General features: G+C 44.1%; 1 protein-coding gene across 1 annotated transcript; it reads left to right on the top strand.

The window, feature by feature from the left end:
- Positions 1-808: 808 nt before the first annotated feature.
- ccdc150 (coiled-coil domain containing 150) lies at positions 809-19981 on the top strand. The gene is made up of 27 exons (XM_088913824.1): positions 809-907; positions 1004-1367; positions 2973-3151; positions 3789-3857; positions 4381-4497; positions 4609-4738; positions 5262-5305; positions 5483-5575; positions 6298-6405; positions 6619-6743; positions 7763-7940; positions 8532-8600; positions 8965-9057; positions 9476-9559; positions 9871-9978; positions 11633-11695; positions 13994-14122; positions 15116-15285; positions 15685-15781; positions 16145-16314; positions 16392-16518; positions 17037-17222; positions 17380-17448; positions 17682-17831; positions 18382-18468; positions 18718-18873; positions 19761-19981. The coding sequence occupies exons 2-27, from the start codon at positions 1016-1018 to the stop codon at positions 19818-19820; spliced, it is 3213 nt and encodes a 1070-aa protein (XP_088769950.1). The 5' UTR covers positions 809-907; positions 1004-1015; the 3' UTR covers positions 19821-19981.
- Positions 19982-20148: the final 167 nt, after the last annotated feature.

The raw sequence follows: 20148 nt of genomic DNA on the forward strand, positions 1-20148 counted from the left end.
AATGAAAATATCAGTATCGGCCAGAATGTAAAATTGGTGCACTTTTTTCTGAAGCTGCAGTCCCTGGTTTAAATAATTTCACGTAGTTTGGAGGAGTACATGTAAAATAAAACTACAACTTCCGTGAGCCTGCGAGAATAGACACATGCGCAAGGAGGCGCGCTTTGGTTGGCGGCGCTGGAAGCGGGTCAGTTTGAGGAAAGGAAGCTAGAGGACCGGTCTCCATGGAAACCGCGCACTCAGGAAGTGAATCTTGAAATGCGCCGAGATTTATAAGGTGAGAATTTTAAGGGCGGACAAAAGTTTACGTGGATGTATAAAATTAATACAGCTGAAATATAAAATGCCATCGCTTGATAGTGGTTTAACAGCGAGGACAATAGCTATGCCTTATTTAATTTACTTCGGTACTATCATTGCAAGATTCCTGTAAATCTGTTGTCACTCTCATTGTAAACCTATCAGATATACAGTATCAATTTGCGATACTTTCTTAAATTACATTTACGATGCAAGTGCATTTTTGCAGGCACTCTGTGGCTGCAGACGCAAATGTCAGCCAAATAGACCAGGATTTTCATTCTTGAACTCTTGCGGCTGTTCAAAGTGAAGTAAAGCGTTTCGCACAAAACGCGTTAGAAGCTGAGCTTGCGGTTTGTTCAACTGAAATAGATCAAGGTGCCATGCAGTGGAAATCTCACGAGTTATGCTCTACACATATTCTTTTTTATGGTTTTGTTTGAAGCATGTGGTATGTGAACACGAGAAGTGTAATTAATTAATGAATCCCCACTCCTTATTTGCTGACAGCTTTCCAGCATTAGGATGCAAGAAGCCTGTGGAAACAGGAATCTTCCATGAAGATGCACGTTTGGAATTAACAGTCGAGGTGTAGTAAAACCCAAAGGTACCAATAGTTCTGTTTGTAGGCTGCCGGAAATGGGACTGCGGGGGACCTGGTTCCCCGCTGTCCCGTACCCAGCGCCCCTCTGTCTCCCCGCAGGGCAGTGCTGGGATGTCCCGAGCAGTGATCGCACCCCTGCAGGTGGGAGCCACCGCCCCAGAGGCCCTCTCGGTGTTGCAGCAGCGTCTGCAGGCTGCAGAGGACCAGGCGGAGGCCCTGATCAAGGATGTGGGCTCCCTGGGGGTGCCCCGCGAGCAGCTCCTGGCCCCCTCCGAGCCGCCGCCGCGGCCGCCCCTCAGCCCCCTCCAGGCGCGGGCCGCGTTCGGCGGGGGTGGCGCCATGCTGTGGCGCAGCTACGAGGACCTGGTGAGCCGTGTGTGCCGCATGGAGAGCCTCCTCCAGACAGTGAAGCTCACCGTCTTCCGGCTGGAGACCGACCGCCAGCTCAACCCCACGCACTCCGGTGAGCAACAGGCCTAGACTCCAGTCTCTTTTCGGGGCTCAGTGGCAGCACATCAGGCATTTACACTAGCAGTTCTCTAGCACCAAGTACAGATGTGCTGACCAAGGCCTCCCAGAGACAGGTATTTAACCTGAACTCTTGCGAAACACCTGAATAGCACATAGAATGGGCTCCATTCAACTAATTATGTGACTCTTCAAGGCATTGGTTAAACCAGAGCCTATCAGGTGTGTCATAGCAAAGGAGGACAATGCTCATGCAATCTGCTATTTTCTGTTTTATATTTATAATTAACGTCGGAGGATCTGTAGATTTTTGTTTTCACTTTGGACATTATAGAGTGCGCTGTGTTGATCGCTGGCAAAAAAAATCCCAATTAAACAACATTATGACTCCGTATTGGAACAAACTAAAATTGGAAGAAGACCCAAGGTGGAGTGAATATATTTGATGACCACTGTACATGTTAGATTGATTTATACCACATTTGATTGCTTCACAGTGTACAGTTTTGATGATAGTTGTTTATGGTTGACCGTCTAACTAGAAATCATTGTACTGACTGGGCTTATTTACATATATAAAGTAAAAAGGTTGGCAGAGAAGAGAAGATCTTTTGACCCTTTCAGCTCATTTGGCTGCTAGTAGCTAATTAATCCAAGGATCTCATCTAGTGTATTTATGCTGCTTGTGCCCTTCCCTGAGTAAAAGGTGTATAAGCAAGTAAGAGAATGTCACAATGTGGCATTGGGCCTACAGTTAGACATGTAGGCCCAGGCATATAAAGAACATATACAAGATCTTTTGAGATCACAGTAGAGTCTGGTCTGCAGTGTCATGCTGTACTTTTAGGAGACCTGATTAAACCTAATCACTTAACACAGAACATTGATAGTTTGAGTCTAACCCCCTCAGTAGCTTATTGCATCTCCTTCCAGTGCTTTTAAACATGCTCTCTGCGTCTGGGTTTTGTGTGGGGATGGACCTGACTGTATGCGGACCTGATAATGGACGTGTGCCACTGATTCGTTATCACAACTGTCTGCATAACACAGCTGGGCGAGGACATGTACACTTGTAGAGGGTGCATTTAATGAAAGTGGTTTCAGGTTTTGGAATGAAACTGGCATTTCTATTTATAATCTTTCCAGTTATGCTAACTCAGTATTATAGAATGTATCACCAGTGTATTTTTTAATGTTATTTGAGGAAATATTGGTGTGTAATCCAGATGGGATACGATAATGGTTTTTTTTTCCACTTAGTAGGGAATTGGGGTGGCACAGCGTAGTGGGTAAACCTTTGGTCTCATGACTGACCGGTTGTGGGTCCTCACTGCAGACACTGCTGTTGTACCTGGACTGAGGCACTTTACCCCAGTGGCTCCAGTCCACCCAGCTGTATAAGTGGGTTGCAGTAATCCCTGTGATAGACCAGAGTCCCACAGTCCCGTCCAGGGGGATGTATGCGCAGCCAGGGTGAGCTTGGGCCCGAAGAGCCGCAGTGGTGTGGGTGTAGACGTGTCCTTTACCTGGTAGGAGACTAGGGTAGCTCTTTAACGGGGCTGAGCTGCCATTCCTGACTGGGCCTGTGCGGGGCTCCCAGCCCACCTTGCAGAGCAGCTGGCTGCGCTGCAGCAGGAGCAGGCCGAGGAGCGGCGGGCAGCTCGGCGGGAGGTGGTGCGGGTCAGGGAGCAGCTGCGCCAGGCCCGCCAGGACCGGGAGGCCACTCTGGAGGAGGCCCGCAGGCTGGGGGATGCCCTGGAGGTTGCCACGGCCACCAAGGTACTCGCAGTGACAGATTGGCACAGGCTGCTATCTCCGCTGGGTTCTTGTATAGTCACTGGCGCAGTCCACAGGGAAGACAAAGAGACAGCCATTGCACAGCAGTGTGATCCAGTTCAGGCACTCCAGCACCAGTTACTGGATTTTTATGTTTTGTAATATTGAGATGAATTTGAACAGATAGAAATGGAGTTAAAGGAACCATAAAAAATGAGCAAAAATGGATTTTTGACTAATGTAAGGAGGTACCACTTCAAACAAGATAAGTGACTTAATCTCATCTTTACTTGAAATAAGTAATTTATAATACATTTACATTTACTAGTTCCTTACATTCTCCTCTGCCTCAGTAGTACAATTTATTAATAACCATATTGTAATTCCTGATTGTGTCTAAGACTGATAACTGCTAATGACATTTTTTCCTCATATTGACATTGTGTTGAAGCACAATGACAAATATGCTGCTGCCTTTCTTGAGAAAAAGCTATAAGAATTAAAATTAAGATTTTTTTCTAAAACCTGCAATTAGAATATGAGAAAGCCTATGTGACTATAAATCTTGTCCTCATGGTAATGGTGACGAGCCTTAGGCGTAGCAGTGCTCTTCCTCACTGTGCTCGGCTGCTGTGTCTAGATGGATGTTGCCCTTGCCGCTGAGGAGCTGAAGGAGATCAAGGCGCAGATGAGCGAGAGACTGCTGGAGGTGAGGGCCGCAGTGCAGGGTAGGAGTGCGTCGCTGTTTTGTGCTGAACGTGCACTGCGGAGAGCTGCCTGAGCTCTCACTGTCCCTTTCTCTCTCTCTGTCAGTGCCTGTGTTGAAGTATGTTGTGTATCTGATGCACTCTCTCTGTTATCTCACACCAGGGTCAGACTTTCCTGACAGTTTGTCTTTGAACTGTGGGAGGAAACCAGAGCACCTGGAGGAAACCCCCACAAACACAAGGAGAAATCCAAACTCCACACTGATAGCACCCCAGTTCCGGAATTGAAATCTGGGGGTCCCAGCGCTGCAAGGCAGCAGTGCTAAGAACCGCTCCACCCTGCCACCCGACCAATGAATATATTCAATATAATTTACATTGATTGGAAACCTCCATATTAAAAAAAAAAATCTTCCATCCTCTTTCTCTCATATCAGTTAAATGGCTATCGAATGGGTGAATCCAGTTCTCTCTGCATCTCTTCTCACGTCTTCCTTTCTCTCTCCCATACCTCGCCTTGCTCAGCTGAAGGAGGAGCTCTCACGGGAGGTGTCCCTGCGCACTGCTATGGAGGAATCTCATGGTGCGTTGCTGCAGAGGGTGCAGGGGATGGAGCAGGTGGTGGAGGTGGAGAGAGCCCAGGTAAGAGTGAGGGAGAGACGGGAAGGAGACAGGAGGTGGGTAGTGTACAGAGCGGCTCCACCGCATGTGTTGTTCTAGCCCATGATGCTCTTGTTTCCCCCCCGCCTGCAGGTGGAGGTGCTGCAGCAGGACTGCCGCGCGCTGCAGACAGATGTGCGGGAAGCCAGGCAGCAGCTGGAGAAGGAAGCAGGCCGAGCTCAGGAGCTGGAGGGACAGTGCCAGAGTCTCAGGGATCAGGCAGGTCAGACGCACAGCACTCTGGGAGGCCAAGAAAAAACCTTCTTGTCCAACATACTTGTTTCACATATAAGTTTTAAAATGTTTTTTTTTTTAAATGAACAATATATTAAGTTGAACTTGCTTTTCCAGTGTCAGACTTAATCTGTCACGAAAGACTGTGAAAACTAGTAGTTTGTGGCTGTTCTTAAGTTATTCAACACTTGAAAGACTCTAAAACTTGATTAACTCTTGAAGGCTGAGCTCAAATATCTACCTAGTTTTAGGTAAAATGTAGGTCACAAGGTGGAGTTGTGATAGATACCGTATTTTCAGTAAACTAAGATGGAGATTGCTTAAATGATATTAAACATTATCAAGGAGCATTCAGCACAAGCAAACTAAAAATGCTGCAGAAGATTATTTCCATCATAAAGCCTTTGAATGTTTTGCTACTAATAGATCTCTTCTGACATGTTCTGCCATATCCTCATTCAGGCTCAGAGATGGAAAATAAATATTTATACATATGTCTTTTTTTATTTCAGCTGCCAAAGAATTACTTATTACTGAAATGACTGAAGACCTCAAAGTAAGTACAGTCAGACCAAGTGCTGCACATGTTGGTTGTATTGACATAAAATAGTACAATAAATTTGACCTTGCCAGGTCCACTGTCGTGCAAGTTACCTGTTGCCTGCCTGCATGTGTTTGCGTATGTCTGTCTCTATACTTGTGTGTGTATATACTGTATATACTTGTTGTCCAGAGTACCCGCCTGGCTCTGCAGAAGCAGCAGGAGGAGAACAGTCAGCTTCAGCAGGAGAGAAGCAGTCTTAGGAGTGCCGCAAACAGAGTGCAGGTCAGGATGGCTCTGTACTGACTGCAGTGCACTGTATCTTAATGTGCTTTATTCCACTTTGATCACATTACTGTATCACACTGTAGTGTGGAGAACAACACTGCTTTCCTGTGCAATGCGGTACTGCTATATTCTTCTAGTACTGATCTACAGTATACTTTAATACAAGTCTATATGATTATGTAGAGAACTGTACTGTTAAAGTGCTATGCTTTGCTTATTTAAATATACTGTATATTATATATGTGTTTACTGCCTTCCATTGTACAGTTTTACATTGCATTATGTGTCCTTTGCTTTGTAAGTCCTTGGTCCTTTTATAAAAAAAAAAGTCCTCTTATTAAAAACAAAAAGGAGGCAGTGCGGTGGCACTGTGGCTAAGGATGCGCCCGTGGCTGGAAGGTCGCTGGTTCATATCCCACAGCCGGCAGAGGAATCCTGCTCTGTTGGACCCCTGAGCAAGGCCCTGAACCCCAACTGCTCCAGGGGCGCCGTATAAATGGCTGCCCCTGTGCTCTGACCCCAAGCTTCTCTCCCTGTCTGTGTGTCTCATGGAAAAAAGTTCACTTTATTGGCCATATACAATTTATCTTATCTTATCTTTTTGTGGTCTTTATTGTATTGTAGTATATATTTTTTTCTCACTGGATTTGGTTTGGTTTTAATCTGCTATCTCCCATCTCTCTCTATTCTGTATCTGTTTGCCCTTCTTCTCTCCTCAGTCTCTGAATGAGCAGCTGGAGTGCCAGTGTGCAGAACTCGGTGCAGCCCTGCGCTCGCTCACAGTAGAGAACGCCCGGCTCATCACTGAGCATCAGGCCAGTTTGCAGGTCAGCCATCTGCCCTCTGGCACACGGGGTCTGATCCCCTGAGAGCTGCTGCACGCACACAGATTGGAACTTCAAGCTCAGCATTCCTCATTGTCCCACAGCATCCTGTGATAGTTTCTAGTGAATACTCTTCTGTGTCACCAGTGCTGCGCGACGCCCTTTTAGTGCTCTTATTGCTGGAGGCTGACGTGTGTTTCCCTTGGTGTCCACCAGGTGGAGAAGGAGCGTATGGCCCAGAAGCTGCAGGAGCAGGACTTACTGCTGGATGCAGCTCGACGAGACATCCAGGGCGAGCTGCAGGCGGCGCTCTCTGACAGGCTGCGGCTACAGAAAGAGCTGTGAGTCCAGCTCTGTCACTCGGCCCTCCTGAGTCTTGGAAATAACCGCTTTGTTTCCGAATGGTGGCTCTGATCTCACAAAACAGTCTCTAAAGTCTTTGCATAGAACAATATAGCTGTATATGCTGTGTTCCGTCTATGCAAAGGCTTTTAGAGACTCACTCCAGACAGCAATAACAAAAACAATAAGCGAGATTCACACTTCTATCTCTCAGCACACCTTTCATTGGCAGTGTTGGGTTTAAGAAAATAAGCAGAGTGGAAATTCTCAGTTTTGGCTGCAAGAGGACTTTTGGTATTTTAAAACTTTACGTATAAACTCATGCGCTGGTATGACAGTACAATACTTTTTGCCTTATCAGAGCATTGTGGCCACAATTGTGGGTACATGTTTGGATTGTGGGCAAGAAACATTTTATTTGTTAGAAAAAAAGGACTTCTCTGTTATTTTTGTTTTCCTTATTTACGTATTTAAGCCTTATTTACTAGTTCATAAACAAAGGGGATTTGAATTTAGAAAAGTGCACAGAAGCCGAAGAAGTGTTCAGTGTTCATGAAGCATGTTTGGAATTGCCTAGCAAACAGAAGCTGGTTTGGCCGCATTATGTTTAAACATAAGAAAGTTCTCTGTTCAGTGTAATATCTACTTTTAATATATCGTTTCTGCTTGTTAACATGTATAATAGCATAGGCAAGCTATTTAATTTTGATTGCTAGCAATAACATTAAGATGTGATGAAAATGTATGAGTTATCTTTGAAATATTCAAGATAGTCAAATAAACAGGCTTGTTTTATTATCTTTCTTAACGCACAAGGAACATTTGTTTTTAAAAGCATGAGGAAATGTGCAGGATTACAGGATGTGTTGCTGATGTGATGGGGTTTAGTAAAAATACGGGCTCTGCTGAGGCAGTGCTTTCTAAAGGGCTGCATCAATGAGCGCCTCCCTGGAGGATGTCTCTGGGGTCCTTCTGTGTCCTGCCAGTGCCTTTGAGCCTCGATTGCCCTGTCCCACAGTGAGGCTCTGCACGCAGACCATGCCAAGCTCCAGCAGAGTTCCACTGTCGCCCAGGAGACAGCTGTCACTCAGAAGGAGCTGCTGGATCGTACCGTTGAAAGGCTGCGGGGGGAGCTGGGGACAACCATTCAGGAAAGAGACGCAGCCAGGAAAGAGAGGAACGGTGTACAGACTGAGGTAAGTTGGGAGGGGGTCAATTGAGCATTCCTATGACCTGCCTGCAGGATATACTGAGCTTACTTTAAAATAGATGTGGTGTGTGTATTGTTCGCAATTCTTTTAGTACTGTTTATTTTTCTACTGTAGTAGGGTGTATTTCACCTTTTACAAGTAGGTAGCTGTGTCAGCATGCATAGGCTGCAAAGGAACAAGTAAAGGTTTATTCCATGCTGAAAAGAGAAGAAAAGAAACAACGTTTCGGCTGTGGAGCCTTCTTCGGGTGTGAAGGCCACAGCCGAAGAAGGCTCCACAGCTGAAACGTTGTGTTTCTTTTCTTCTCTTTTCAGCATGGAATAAACCTTTACTTGTTCCTTTCACCTTTTACATTAAATGTTACTTGCTTGAAGACTCATGTAGCAGTCTGCATCCCTGGAGAGATGCATCTCTTCAGATATAATTTCTTCAGCCAGTGCTAAGAATGATTTTAATTCTGACTAAGACAAAGTTATTTATCCAGTGAAGTAACTGAGAGTTCAGACAGATTTATAGACCTAGAGCCTGGAGCCCTGCTGCTTGCTGCGGTGTGATGTTGCGGTGTGTCTGTGACAGCTGCAGAGTGCCATGAGGAAGGTGGAGGAGGAGAAGGCCTCTTTGGAGACGGAGCTGACGGAGACCAAGGTACCATCCTTCCTTGTGCCCCCACACACCCTCATCCTACACACTCCAGCTCTTTCTCCCCGACAGCGCCCTGCAGTGTCCAAGGACTGCTCAGCACATTACTCACACAAAACCCAATAACAGCAACACATGCAAAAGTAATCTGAAAAACCTATCTGAAATGCTATAATCTAAGGGGCCTGCTTTGACGCTTGATGAAAAACAGTATTTTTTGATCCATTGTGGTTTGGTTGAGCCCTTTAGCCCTTTACACTTTACAAAATTCAATAATTCTAAATGCAGAAGGAGTCATCGTGTTTAAAAATTAGCATGTAAATACAGAAAAGCTGACTGACCCTCTGTGTCCTGTGTTGTGCTTGGACAGCTGGAGGTGGGGTCTCTAAGCTCTGCCTTGCAGAAACAGGAAGAGGAGAACCAGAGCCTCATGGGAAGGCTGGTGGCCATGGAACACCAGCAGGTGAGAAATCAGACGCTGGAGGTAAAGCAAACAAAACAGAGCACCACAGACCTATCTGGTAGTACTCCTACTACCCTCTCTGTTCCTGGGACTCAGTATAGTGGTTTCATTCTTTTCTAGGTATAGCTTGTGTGTCTCAAACTAAAGCAGTATTCTGCTCTGGCCTTCTGTCATCTGTGTTGTTTGGGAGTCTCCTGAACCTCAAAGAATAACAGAATAACAATTGCTTACATTTATGTATTGCTTTTCAACCAAGAGGATTCAACCACAGCCTTCTTATATAGTCTCTGGATAGTGGATTAGCCTGGCAATATGTTTTATACAGGGATAGCATTCTGTATGTAATGAATAAGGAACAGGAGATGGGTCTCAGAGTTGAGTTGGAGCCTCACTCTCCCTTCATTTTGTCTTCTCTCAGCATGCTCAGCAGCAGGTGGAGCATATGCTGGCCGATCTGACGGACAGCAAGAACAAGTTGGCCTATGACAAGGGCAAGTTGCAGGTAAGGAGTGTACTGACACAGTCAATTAGAATTACAGGAAATGGTGCTCATGTAATGCTCAGTAAACACACTGATCTGTCCTGGAAGTCGGTGTTTATCTGATTCAATACTTTTATTTAAGATTCTTAATTTTTATTGATGCACATGTTCATAGGAACTGTTGACAGGAATATCTCTGTACCATCCACTATTTGTTTAAGAGTAGGAGCTCTTGACTTTTGGGTGTATCAGAATCAAGCATGCCTGCTCTGAGAGAACTCTGTCCCTGTTCCAGGCTTCTAATAGTCAACTTATACTGTTCTGTGTACCAGGCCAGGGTGGAGCAACTGCAGGAAGAACTGCTAGCAGTGGGGAATGCCAAGGCAGACTGTGCCCATCAACGCAAGCTGTGCACTGCGCTGGAGAACAAGTACAGTCAGGTGCAGTGCTTGAGACACATTTACACAATGCTCTATTGTCATTTGAATAACTTCCAGCAAGTACACTCAGATGCTGATGACTAGTTGCACATGTCTATACATATATTCCTCTGTAATTTAAAAATGCCAGGGATAACAAAGTATATTACTGCTCACGGTGCTGGAAATGATCAACAACATGTAACTAGTTACAGTAAAGGACTCAGTTTAGTGACTTCTAGCTATAATCATTACCTAAATGAAATATGGTAACATTTTTTGAGGAAGTATATATTGCTCCTCATTGTGGTGTAATAACAAACTAGGTTAAATGAATGAATAGCCGAACGCAGATCATTAATTCAAGCAAAATCAATTAACACTTACTGTAGCCAAGTATCTATTCGGATTATCTAATGCCCCAAAGAAGAAACTCTGTGGAATGGTAAATTGGAAGACTGTAAAAGTATAAGATAAACCGATGATGGATGAAACCTTCCTGAAGCAGTGAAGGTGGCAATGTGGCTCCGGTCTCAAGACCTGGAAAGTTGCTGGTTCACATTCCAGGTGGGCCACTGGTCTTGTACCTGTGAGCAAGGTCCGTCAATCTGATGGGTCCAGTAAAATGCAAGGCTGTGTACATAGACACAGATATAAGTTGCTTTGATTAAAAGTGTCAGCTAATCTAAAACAAATAAAATAATAATATTGTATACTCCTCCATTGGCCAATTCTTCAAGTTCTGCATTCTGGTGTTCACAATGTCAAATTTGTATAAATGTAGCCTTTTCATTTCAAGGTTAATATGTTGTTATGTGGCCAACATTAAAATTGATGACTGGAAACCGTCTGTATCTCTTGAAATGTTTTTCCAAACGATGGTCATCTCCCTGTGCAGGACTGGAAGACTCTGTGGTGGGCTCACTAGGCTGTGAAGACGGTGGTCTGTGGCTCGCCCCACACATTATTTATCCGAGATTGATCTAGTGAATTAACCAGCTATGGAAGGAATCTAATCTTTTATTGCACTTATATGTGCAGTGTGAGGGGGGGCATTATCATATTGTGGTACAGCACCTGGGCCATGATGACTGGATTCACAGTGTTATCCCTATTCCATTGCAGCTGACCAGGCATCAGTGACCACTGTTTTTTTACTGTAGTTCTTCCATTAACCATTACTGCTGTTTGCATTAACTGTTAAAGATTGTGTGATTACTGTGCATACATTGTGTGAATCAGAAATCTACTTAATGATATATTTAGAATTTCCCATTGCTGTCAACAGGAGAATTGAATCCTAATACTGCACCTTACTGGTAATACATGTACACTACATCCAGTTCATGCCTGGAAAACTGTCATCTGTCCTGTGTTGACCAATGTAGATTATGCATGTATTTGTTCTCAAGTAAACAGGTCCAAGCAGAACATCAGCCTTTGGTGTTTCTCTCTGTATGCATTTACATGCATTTAACAGTAATTCACTGTGATGCGCACTTTGTCTAAAATTAACATCATGCAATCATGATTGTTTTTTATGAACTTGACAGGTTATGTGAAAGTTTACAGCTTTCAGAAAAAAACAGGAAGCATACCAAAGAAGTGCTGGTGTGAAGGATAAGGATGTGCTGTAAAACCACTTTGATATCTAGGTATTGTTTATCTCTGGCAGGTCACCAATGAGCTGAACTCCTTGAAGATCAGCTATCAGAGGCTAGAGGCCCAGCTCACTCAGGTACTAAAGTTCTGCTGTGATAATAATGTCTTTAAGAAGTCTACATTGTAGCAGGGAGGTGGAGCAGCTCTTGAGTGTAGATTCAAATGCTGTATCCGTTCTCTTAGATCTCACTGCAGCACTTGACAATGTGTAACATACCTTTCTAGATGTTTTAAAGCATGAATGGACCTATCTGTAGTTCTTCTGGACTGGTTTAGAAGCTTTTTGAAGTTGCACATTTGAAATAATTGAGAATATACCTTTTCACTTTCATTCTCATCTCTGAGTCTTATGTGGAGGTGCTTGGGGAAGTTGAAACAAAATAAAGACTTGAGCCCGTTGTTTAATTATTTAATTCCTGCATATTACAAATGCAAACAGTCTTGTTGCAAACTGTTGGCTGTTTGGTATAACTCACAGCTTTCAGAGAAACATTTTTAAGAAACCACACTGAGAAGCAATTGACAAAACGTTTTGATGGCATTGTTGGTTTCATCTGTTTTTGTCACTGGCAATTCAAGTGCATTTAGACATTTAGACCATTTCAGGTATGAATAGAAAATAGCATCAGTATTATCCTTGTTATTAGTATCCTGAATAGAAAGAGCGTAGTATCATTCCAAGAGCAACTTTTCCCTCTTGGAATAATCTCTCAAGATCTGCCATCTGGATATTTTGTTCCATGCAGGTTATCAGTGCATAGGTAGACTAGATTAATCAAATAAGGATTTTTTTAGTAGGAGCTGTAATATTGGAGAAGTTTGCAGAATACCTGTGACACCTTTGATTAGTCTGACTTAACCCGTACTTGATTTAACATTTCACCTCTATGTACTCTATGCCCAATATCTTTTTGAATCAATAGTTAGACCTGCCTTTGTTTTTTTATCACCAATACGAAGACTCTTATGTGACTCACCCAGTCAGGGTTGTCACTGATTGCATCATTAAACTGTGTCACAATGTGTCTCTCATGTAGTCCATCGGGTGCAGTCCATCAGTCCATTGCTATATTAGGACAGTCAAAAATGTTTATAATTATGCTATTTGCATGTGTGAGCTTAACTACATGAAGTCTGTGAGCCATTAAGCTCACCAGCCTCTTTGCGTAATCCTTTGAGATGCTTTGAACTTGAACTTGAACTTGAACTTGAACTTTATTGCCATATGTAACCGGTACTGGTGCAATGGAATTCTTACTTACAGAAAGTCTCTCGATTGTAAAACAAGTGTAAAAAACAAGACAAAGTGCAAACAGTGCATCAAGACAATGTACAAACAAACAATAGACAATGTGCAAGTAAACATGTAGACAGTTTGAATGTAAACAATACAGACGTGTAAACAATGACTGGAGATGTGCAATAGATAAGAAATCATAATGAGGTAGATGGTGATGGTGTAGGTGTGGTCCGAGGGGGATGGCTAAATGTGTTCACCAGTCTCACTGCTTGTGGATAGAAGCTATTGAAGAATCTAGTGGTAATCGTCCATATGGTCTTATATCTCTTGCCTGAGGGCAGTGGGGTGAAGAGCTCATGCCCGGGGTGGTGACTGTCCTCTGTGATGGCCAGTATTCTAACACGGCAGCGGTCCTCATAGAGCTGTTTAATCTCGGTGAGACCGCAGCCGATGATCTTCTGGGCCATATTGACCATTCTCTGCAGTATTCTTTGCCATGTTTGCTACAACAACAGGCATGTTCAATGGGATTTAAACCTGGATGGTACCTTTTGAAGTCTTAGGTTTTCTGCTTTTTTCCCCAATGTTTTCCTCCTTTGTTGCATTGGCTCTATGTTTTGGGTCCTTGTAATACTGCATGGTGAAGCACCACCCAATCAGTGAAGCAGCAATTGAACTTCAGTTCATTCTGCTGCAACAGTCACTAGTAGTTGTACGTGATCAATAAAGAAAGGTGAGCCAGTTCGAGAAGCGGTCATGCATGCCTAGACTATATTACCTCCACCATGCTTCAGAATTTGCTTGGAAGTATGAAGATGTGCCAGGAGAGCTTTGCAACAAAGATTTATGGGCAGTTGAGATCAAGATAAACTTCTACCAAAGAGAAAAAAGGATTTAAGTGTGGAGAAAGAACACAATTCTTTATGAGTGGAGGGTATGGTGTGTGTACAGCCTGTGTGTGATAGTATGCTCCTCAGTTTCAGTTTTTTGTATGCGTGCCTGTATATTAGTGCATATCTGTGGGAGGAGTCTCCTAAGCTCTTTTCTCGGTTTTGTCTCTACAGCATTCTCTCTCTTGGTGATCTTGCCTTGTGTGTGACCTTTCTGGTGTTCTTCAATCTGTGTGCTGTGCAGGCTCATGCAGCTCTGGAGAGGAAGGAGTCCGATTTTGCCCTGGCAATCTCTGTGCGGGACGAGGCTTTGCAAGATGCCCAGGCACTGCGGGGGCAGCTGGAGGAGCTGGAGGAGCAGCACAGGAACAAGGTGAGCTGGGAGGGGAGCAGGAGGGTGGCTGAGGGCAAGGTAGTGTTGGGGTGACAGAAGAAATATTATGACTGGAGTTTAAAAGAATGTTCATACAATATCATTTCATGTGCTGCAAACAACAATAGTGGAAATGTTGTTAGTTGATGTTTTATTGATATTGCGAGGAAACTAAATTCCTTTTGCAAGCTAGCTTCATTTACTTCGAGGATTAGGAGTTGCAGGCTTCTGTATAAGCCTGCCTTGGGTACTTTATAATTTTGGCTAGTTGTGCATTGACTGAGATATGATGAGTAATATTAAATATATTAGTTCTTCTGCTTCACTGGTACAATGTTTACATGACCCTTTGGCTTATAATATTTGTAAGTGGTTACCTGCTGTGCAAAGGGATTACGATCTTTTTAATAAATATTTATTAATATCGATTTTCATTACTCAGCCAGTGAAAAGCTATTTTTTAGATTCTTAATCGTTCTGACAATTTTAACTTAAATGAAATACTGAGTGATCTGCACCAGGTGTGTAAGAAATCACCTGACTAGGGTTCAGAATTGTATCCCAAGGAAAAATGAAAAACCATCAACAAACCAATCTGCTCACTTTTGAAAAGGGAGGCAACATGATACATGTGCCCAATGCAACAATCAATCAAGTGAAGGGTTCAGCAAACCTTTAATGATTAAGAAAAGCAAGGAACACGGGGTGACTTGAGAACCAGGGCTGAAAAACCGTTTGTTTCTGCAACTAAGGATTATGTGTAGAAAGCATCTAATTGAGAAAACAGCTTAGTTTATGTATGAATTATCCATGGATAAGAGCTTAGTTACAACTCGGAGCAGAAGGCGCAGAGTGTCTCGAGGGCTGGTGTTGTGCAACACTGCTTCAGAATGGCTCGTGAGTCATTACTCTGCAGAGCTTGCTCCCGCTGTTACTCGGGCGAAGCTCTGCCAGGCCTTCTGCGGTGACGGACAGTGCCGTGTCGTGCTCTAGGTGGGGCTGCTGGAGCGGCAGCTGGGGGCGTGCCGGCAGGATGGGGGCAGGGTGGCAGAGACGCTGGAGAACATGCTGGCCTCCCATGCCCGGCTGCAGCAGAGTGCCGAGACACTGCAGACCGAGCTGGGCAGTCGCGATGCAGAGCTCACTGCACTGCGGGCAGAGAGGTACTGAACACAGAGCTGCACACTGTCGGACACAGACAAACGTACTGACACGCACATCAAACTCCCAGCCAGGGGGAAACCGACACAGACAGTGACCACACACAGAGAGGTTGTGTGGCTTGTGATCTGGTGTAACAGACTGTGTCAAGTACTGTCAGTAGTTGCAAAGCTTTAAATCATGATTTTGTCAAATATCATTAGCCACAATTTTTAAGCTTATGATTTTGCTTTCTTTATTGTTAAGAAAAGTATAAAGTAATAAAGAACGTAAGTGAAAAAACAGCTACAACTTCATGAAATCCTTGAAAAGCAGATATATATAATAATACAGAAAATCGGGGGACTCTGTACATTAGCATTAGCTGTATATTTTGTACGTTTTATTGGTCTGTATTGCAGGGTACAGGGACAGCAGGAGCTCCAGCGGCTTCAGGAGGAAGTGGAGCGGCTCCAGGGTAGACTGGCCACAGCACAGGCACAGCAGCATGGCACCAAGGTCAGAGGTCATAGGTACAATATTGAGGTCAGGGGTTACAGCTCAGAGACAGCAGGACACTGATTTCAGGGGTGGATATGGAGGGGTGATTGCTTTCAGTTGTTTTGTTACCTATCACAGTTCCTCTGTGTTGATCTGTCTGTATGATCGTGATGCTACAGATACTGTAAATTCAAACTAGAATTTAAGGCATTGCTCTTCTATGAAAAAAATCAGGAGTGTTTTGTATTAATATGCACTTTAGCAAACTTAGTATTTTCTGGATTTACAAGTATATTTGAGCTCATTTATTGTTACTTTGAGAGAATGATATTGTATAGGTTAGGCTCTAAATTTGGTGGAGGGTGATGGTTCTGTTTCCAGGTAGAACCACTGTGTAAGGCTCTGGAGGTGGCCAGAGGGGACAACAAGAAGCTCGCAAAGAGTTTGGAACAGGCTCTGCAGGTCAAGAGCACCTTGCAGGACAAGCTGAGCCGAGCCTTGGAACAGCTGAAGAGCACAGAGACACAACATCAAGATCTGCTCACAAAGAGGTGATGATATGTGCATATGTGTGTGTGTGTGACTGTCTCTATGTGTATGGTTGTGTCATGCTGTTTTCGCTGTGCAGGGAGGAGGAGCTGAGACAGTGCCGTGAGGAGGTGTGTCGGCTCACAGACAGTGTGGACTCTCTGAACCAGCAACTGAAGAAGGAGAGAGAGGCGGGCAGGAGGGCTGGGCAGAAAGATGCTGCTGAGGTACCACAAGCTGGCTTGAGATATGGACACTCTTTGCCTCTTTTCCCTTTTACACTAACACTCATTCCCATTCTCAAACTCTAGTTAGTGAGGAGCAGGATAGACGTTTTCATGGGTCTACACAGGCACAAGGATCCATAACCTGATCAGAACCTGCTCAGGGGGTTCTGGGCATGAAATAATTATATGCAACTTGGATCATGTCTTAGGGTCTGTATTGAATTATGTACAAAATGTTTTTTTTTTCTTTGGAGGTAAAATTGTGTTTCTGTTAAGAATTCAAAAGAGAATTCAAAAGCTCTCATTAGTATTTGGGTTGTGTGTCGATATACTGTAACTTGTATTATTTCGGTTTGGATCAGCTCACGAAGTTGATTAAGTTGGTCCTGAGAACATGGGATATGCTCTACAGTGTAGGACAGCCCTGCTTTAGTCCTAGTAATGAAGGTCTAACTGAATGTGTATGCTGAAGGCATGAATTTTCCACTCCACTCACTGTTCCACTCCACTGCCCCCAGCTGAAGAAGGCTCTAGAAGAGGCATCTTCCCGGTCAGCAGATCTGTCCCTTGCCAATCGGGAGCTGAGAGAGAGGGTGAATGAGCTGGAGAAAGTGGTGGCCAATCAGAAGGCCAAGATCAAAGGTCAGAGGGCACAGCTGAAGAAGCACATGGAGAGCCAAGCCAGCAGCACACAGAGAGTGAAGGTAGACTCACTACATGATGACTGTTTTTCTCACACAACTTCAGTCCCTGACTCACTGAACACACTCTCACCCTGCAGTGTCTCATATCCACTCAACACTGGTGCACACTGTCCTGCTCTCTGTGCTCAGTGTCTCCCTGTAATTCTGTACTCCACAGGAAATGGAAAGCGAGCTGAGAGAACTGCAGAGCATGAAGGAGGAGTACCAAAAGAAAAATTATGAGCAGGTTGTCACCCTTCTTCTCCTTTCCTCTTTTTCTTGCTTTTTGTTTTCTGCTTCTCTCACCTCAACAATGGTCTTTTAAGGACCCGTTCTTTCTTCTCTTCTGCTGCCTTTACACACTTTCCCTCCCATCACCTACCACTCCGTCTAATACTCACTCTTTCCCCCTTGTGTCACTACTCATCGCCCCACCCCCGTCATTCTCCCTGACTCCTTCTCACCACCTCTCTGTCTCAGGGTCAGTTGGTTCAACAGTTCTGGACAGAGACGGCCTCGCTCCAGCAGGAGCTGCAGTGTCTGTCCTCCGGCCAGCAGGAGGCAGTGCGCTTGGGGGAGGAGCTGGAGAGAGAGCGGGAGCTGCGGCAAAAGCTGCAGGATCGCTGTGAGGTGAGAGACGCTGGGCAAGCTCAGTTGCAGGCCCTGTCAGAACGCTATGGTAACAGTGGGGGGATCGCTGTTCTCATTCCAGCATCCAGCAGCTGGTTCAGGTGCTGAGTTCTGGAGCACTGCAGAAGAAAACAGTTAGTAAACAATTTGTGTTGACTGTAAACTGGTTGTTTCTCAGGTCTACGTTTTGCAAGTGATACTTCATATTTAAAAATGGCCAGTCTAACCTTGCTGTCACAGATTTCATTATCATTTTTGTACAGAAGATTTTTTGGATTATTCTGAATTCAAGGTTTATTCTTCCCACATTTGTTCTTAAGTCCCATCTCCAGACATCCTCCATTACCTTTTTATTTTCACTTTTGCCCTGAGTCTGGGTAGTGGTTGAAGATGTGACGTTCTGTAACGGCAATTCTGTAGTGGTTCATTTCTTCCTTCTGTGTTTTGTGCTATGTGTTCTATTCTCTGTCATGATTTGCACCTGTTTCTGTGAGAATGTTTTTATCTAATTATTGTGGGTGTGAGAGAGATGCCTGGCCCTGTGTTGCAGAGGCTGGAGCAGAGAGTGAGGCAGCTGAAGCAGGCCAGGGAGGCAGCAGAGCAAAGACTGAAGGAAGCCAGCCTGGAGTCACAGCAAGTGAGACATCCCTTCTGCTAAGTGTGTGACTCTCTCCTACCTTGCTTTTCTCTTTACTGTTCTCTATCTGTTTGCTCTCCCTTATATCTCTACCTTTCATCTTCTTTCCTGCTCTTTTGCTTTCTTTTCATGTCTAAACTTCTCCGTTTTCTTTCTCCCTTACACCTGTTGATTACACACTCTCACAAGCCTTTCCAGTCTCTTACATTTTTACCTGCTCTCTGCTCCCATCTCTGTCTCTGGTCTCAGATTTCTGACAACCTGGAGGAGGCTCACTGCTGGTTCCAGTCAAAGTTTGAGAGTCTGCAGCGGGAACTGGACAGGGGGGAATCATTGTCTAGTGATCAGTGTTCCCAGGGGAGGACTAAAAAGAGTGTTCTCACACCATGTAGACAGACTACAAAGGTACTTTAATTTGAGTTTGTATATATATGTGTGTATGTGTTGTGTAATTGCAGTTTAGGTTAGCAAGGTTGGCCATTTCTATGAATTCAGAAGCCTTTGGCTGTTTAAGTAAGACACTAAATGGTGGTTTACAGCCCTGGAGCAAACAGGGCATATACCTGTGTGTGTTATATTCTGCTAGAGGTCTTAATAATTTATTATTTGCTAAAATTGAACATGTTCAGTTTTGCTTCCAGATTTTATAGCGGTTGTGATTTAAAGAGACCTATAAAATTGTGCAACACAGCAGCCCTCCAAGATCAAGGCTGCCCAGCAATGACAAGACAGACCTGGCTGTGTGTCTCGGCGTGCTGTCTCTCCTGGCTGGTGTCTTGGTTCCCCAGGCTCAGAGACAGAAGATCAGGAGAGAATCAAGCTACAGGGCTGGGAGACCAAACCGCAGCATGCTCAGCTGAGCTGGCAGTGCAGACAGACAGACTGACAGGGACAGTCACAACATACAGACACAATGACGCAGGATTAGTTCCAGGAAATATGACTAAAAAACACTGGAACACACACGGAACTTTTTGATTAGGAAAAACAAAAAAAAATGCATGTTCTACATAAAGTACATTCATTTTCATGTTTTGAATTGGAGAACTGCTAAAACATTGCATTAGAGTGGATACGAGTACATGGAGAGCTGGAATTTCACAGGTAGCTGTGCGAAGGGAATACGATTTTTCTGAAGAGCTCTTTCTCAAGCTGCTTGAGAAGAATAAAAAAAAACAATGCAAGAACCCAACACCAAGAACACCACCAAAAACACAGAATTCTATTAAACAGACATAGATTGCATTTCACACAAATTGTACATACAGCCATGCTTTTCCTTGTTTTTCTAGGTGCACACCAACACCAGAACTATGGGCAAGCCTGGAGTCCGTAGTGCTGATTCTGTATAGCTCTCAGAAGGCCAGCAGCACAACCAAATGTGCTGTTGCCAGACAGATAAAGAAGAGTATGAGCTAATCAGAAGGAGGCAAGACCCAGGAGACAATCCACTGTGTCTGAAGCCTGTCGTCATCAGAATGAGATTTATAACATCAGAGCACATGCTGTTATTGCAATATCTGAACGATTTAACTTCTCATTATACTGTATATATATATTTACACAGCAAAACTAGTTTTTGTAAGAGTGATCATTTATATAAAAGTATTTTAATAAATGTTTGATCTGGATATTTAAGAGGACTTCTCATTAAAAGGGTTATTTACCGCATATACAGAC

Source organism: Atractosteus spatula, chromosome 4 (genome assembly GCF_055471065.1).
Source record: "Atractosteus spatula isolate fAtrSpa1 chromosome 4, fAtrSpa1.hap1, whole genome shotgun sequence".
NCBI lineage: Eukaryota > Metazoa > Chordata > Actinopteri > Semionotiformes > Lepisosteidae > Atractosteus > Atractosteus spatula.